The 4487-nt window shown below is 29.5% G+C and overlaps 1 protein-coding gene across 1 annotated transcript in view; it reads left to right on the top strand.

Annotated features, from left to right (window-relative positions):
• LOC106475031 (putative ATP-dependent RNA helicase an3) overlaps nt 1–4487 on the top strand; it is a gene marked incomplete at its 3' end in the record, with an annotated part of 31797 nt that overhangs the window by 5641 nt on the left and 21669 nt on the right. The window contains exon 2 of the mRNA XM_013935728.2: nt 74–125. Coding sequence (XP_013791182.1) covers nt 74–125 — 52 coding nt within the window. The remainder of the gene's footprint in view (nt 1–73; nt 126–4487) is intronic.

Below are 4487 nucleotides of genomic sequence, written 5' to 3'. Positions count from 1 at the left end.
GTTAAATCAAATTATATATATATTTGTTTTTCTTTGTGTAAAGAAATTATTTTTACTTTTCTGATGTAACTAGTTTGCTGGTCTGGATGTAAATGCTTCTCAGAACCAAGGTGGAGGTAATCCTGGTAAGTTTTCTTTTTAAAGATAAGTCTTAGAGCCTGTTATTGTTTCTTTCATTAAAAAGTAATCTCCTGGGTTTACCTTAATGCTAGAGCATTTAGCTTACAAATTTGTGAGTTGATTTTTAAAAAAAAGGAAACTAATGTGTAGTCCTGAAGATCATAGAATGCAGTTTACACAAAATAAGCATTTGTAAAATATTCCTCATACTAAGAATTGATGTTAAAAAATAAAGAGCAAAACCAAACTAAAAATTTTGCACTTACACTGCTGATTACTGCCTGGAAGACTGACTTGCCTGTTTTTGATGGTATTGTTGCATTACTATGGGAATTTTCACTGTAAAATTGGGTGAGACTTAGATGCACTTGTACTTATCTAACTTTTGGAATTATTTCAGTCTTTAGTTTGCCAGAGTCTGTCTGTATACATGAGCATGTAATAAAGCATTTTAAAGGATGGCTGTCCATAATGTATTTAAGTACAAGTACTGTGCTCACCTTGGCCATTTTTAATTTATAAATCTTTAATAGCCAAACCTAGCACGTGATTCCAACAAGTGGTGAACAATAATCAAAAGCTGAAGAAAGTATACACCAAAATAGTTAATTTTTGTATGAAAAGTATAACAAGTCTGTTCATTGCTCTTTTATGTATATAGAAGACAAATGAAATTTGTTAATTTCACTAGCAAATTGAGCTGAGCAATTAACCCAGTTTATTGATACAATCAATTACCAATGAGCATTGATAGTGTCATAAATTGATTAACTTTATGGAAATAACTAATGCTTCTGAATTTTTTTTTTATTATTATTCTAACTGTAAGGTGATCTAAATTACATACAAGTCATTTAATATCTTTGGGGTTTTTGAGTACTTTTGTCACAGATTCTCTTAAAAGGCTTTCGTTCATAAAATATCAGTTTTTTTTTATCAAGTTTTAAGATTTTTTTAGTAATGTTTTTCTCATGCATTTTTCTTTTCAATTGTTGACTATCCAACATTCAAAGTAATTTTTATTCTAAGATTAAAAATACTTTTATGCATCAGAAAATTTTCTAATTTCACCTACAAAATCTTTATAACCTCCAGATGTTTTATTAGAAAAAACTATTTTATATGTTATTTTCACTATCGTATCTCTGTACAGGTAACCACCACATAAAATTTGGAAATAAGATATAAATTATGCTTTTTTTGTTCTACAATGAGAACAATTTATAACACAAAAACACAAATGTTTATTCTAAAAAACTGAAATCTCATAACATTATACATCCAAATATATTTATCATTTTTATTTTATTTATCTTTCAGCTATGCATGGCTAACATTACAGAAGTTACAATGGTGTGGTGCACATGTACTCATGTTACTGTATCCAATAGTATAAAACTAGCCTTTACAAAGTGACATGTCTTGACTGTGTTTTAGTAAAATACAGTCACATTTCAGTTATAATACATCATATACGTATATACATTATTACTATTTACAAATAAGTTCTTAAACTTCAGTTATTTTTCTCAGGACATAGTAGAGTAAATAAAGAAGTATAGAAAACAATTATCTCTTCTAGTTATGATCTTTGTACTTGTTTGGTGCTTGCCAAAAAAAGTTGCCAAGCCTTATCAAATTTTGCATGTGGAGGATGGAAAACAAATTTTTTTAGGTTTATATATACATTTTGAAATAAAATCATAAATTACTATATCAATACCACAGAATTCCACTATAATTTATCAAACTTAGTAACAAAGCTATATTTGGATCTAAAAAATATGATTTTTCAAGCTCATTAATGTCTTACCTTACCACTTGGAACCTAGCATGAAAAAAAAGAGATTGCTATGGAAATACTTTGCAGAGGCTGAGAAAACCACTAGGGGGATGTTTCTGAGCTTTCTATTGGTTATACATATGTCATTGGGTGAAGTAGCTGTACGTGAGAAAGTATTTTCAAAAATTGAAGATGTGGGTGGGGCCACCTTGGTTGTTTCAATAAATGTATTAATATCTCAGAAAATAGAAAAGATAAGAGGTTCTTATCTTATATTCTAGCTTGTCAATATCAGTAATTTGAGTATCTAATTCATAAGAAACAACAGACTTTGGACTTCACAAACATTAGTTTGAACCAATGCTGCCTTTAACATACCACATGACACACAAAAATCAATACTTAGGATTTTTCTTTAATATTTACTTTTAAATTAAGAAATTAACTAATGTATAATACAAAAATTTGAATTATAATCTATGATTTGATACCAAACTTATTGACATACATTCATAAAATAGTCGTTCAATAAAATTATCAATGCGAGTGAACAAATGTTATGACATGGCCTTTGACCTGAGACCATAGGAAGACCTGTGTCAGTAGGGTTAAATTATTAGTGTCAGAGTTTGCAACAGTAATCAACTAATTAATATTGGCATTTCTGTTTTTCTGTATTTTTGATTATTCCAATATATTGCCATTATGTTTGTTTGCTATTAAACACATACTATTGGTTATCTGTGCTATGCCCACCTCAGGTATCAAAACCTCATTTGTAGTTTTATAAGTTGTTTTTTAGCCAAGTTACAAAAATAATCAGTTTGTTTTTGTCTAGCCATTTCATGAAAATATTATAAAGTGGGTGCTGCCTTCACTCTAGTAAGCATTTCAAAAAGACAAAAGAAAGTAAACAAAAAATGTTTGTAGTGGGTGCTGCTAGATAGTTGCCTTCTGTCTATTCGTGTATTTAAAAATTAGTCACAATGGCAGATAGCCTTAGTTGCTAACTTTGCCATAACAAATACAGTGTGAGCAAGATTTCTGGCAATGGAAATTGAAACCAAGACCCCTGAATCATCAAAGCTGAATATATTTGAAGTTAAAAACTACTTAAGGTTAAAATTGGGCAGAAAACCCATTATGTAATTTTGCACTTAACGACAAACATAGTAACAGTATTTCGATTGCTTGGATAGTTGGAATAATCCAAAATAGTAATAATCCTAAATTAATTTCAATTACTTGATTATTTTTATGACAATCAATTTAATTGTAATTTAGAAATTTAATTTATTGTTGGAATAATCTAAAAATATCAGTAATCTGAAACACTGATTTGAGTTAGGTGATTTATTTTCTGACCACTAATGTTTTGACTAATGAGTTGTTGGAATAATTGAGAACAGTAATAATCAGAAACACTAATTTTGACTAATTGTTGTAATCCCTGCTCATATGTAATCAGTAGTATTGATGAATTGCTGAGCTTTGCCTCCTAGAACATTGCATGAGGTCCTTTCCCAATGAATCTATATATACTGAGAACCTCAACAGAATACCTGTGTTAGAGAGTGAAACCAGTAGGGAGCTACTCTAGTAATAAAAGGTTTGGTTTAGTATAGTAGTACTTTAAAGACTTGCTATTTACATCCAAACATCATATTGGGGCTGGAATACTAACTTCAAGGACAGTTTTGCTCTCTCACCATTTTTTTTTCTTAGGTTTGGATATGCTGTGTAAAATTCACACTATCCTTTCTTTAGATGTAGTCTGTATAGAATTTTTTGTAGTTTACTTAAATATTTATATATTGTAATTACTTCATTGAATGAGAAGGTATTTAATAACACAAGGTTTATAGATTATAGAATAACAAGTAAGAGTCAGTGAGAGTATGATACAAATTTGACAATAACTTAAAATAATTTCATTTAGAATATAATTAACCTAAGATATTGAAAAGCCTCTAAGTTTATACCCTTGCACAGGTTATCTTTTATGAGTAGTTTGTGATGATCATTACTGGTGAGTTAAATTCCTTAACCCTATCGAGACTGGTCACAGTCAAAAGGCTATGTCATCTCGCTTGTTGACTCTCATTCAAAATTTTATTGAACTACTATTTCATGAACTTATGCCAGTAAGTTTGATATCAAACTGTAGATTATAATTCAAGTTTTAGTACTATACATTACTCAATTTCTTAATTTAAAAGTAAATATTAAAAACACAGCTAAACATCAGGTTCAAATTAGATGTTTCTGAAGTCAAAATACTTAGTCTATAGTATTGTAGGAATTAGAAACTCAAATTACTGTTATTGACAAGCTAGAATATAAAATATGAACCTCTTATCTTTTCAATTTGCTAAGATACTGCTCATGTGATAAATCAAACACAATGGCACCCCACCCACCTCTTTTCATTTTGGCAATGCTCCCTTATATATTCTTACTTCTATGTATGAAATGAATGACCAATTGGAAGCTCAGAATGTCAATCTACTGGCTTTCTCAGCAATTTTAATGGCCTTGGCACCATTTCTTTCTTTTGAACCAATATTTCAACGAAATAGGGTGT

This window comes from Limulus polyphemus, unplaced genomic scaffold (assembly GCF_000517525.1).
Source record: "Limulus polyphemus unplaced genomic scaffold, Limulus_polyphemus-2.1.2 Scaffold7993, whole genome shotgun sequence".
Lineage (NCBI taxonomy): Eukaryota > Metazoa > Arthropoda > Merostomata > Xiphosura > Limulidae > Limulus > Limulus polyphemus.
This window is presented reverse-complemented; position numbering and strand designations above follow the sequence as displayed.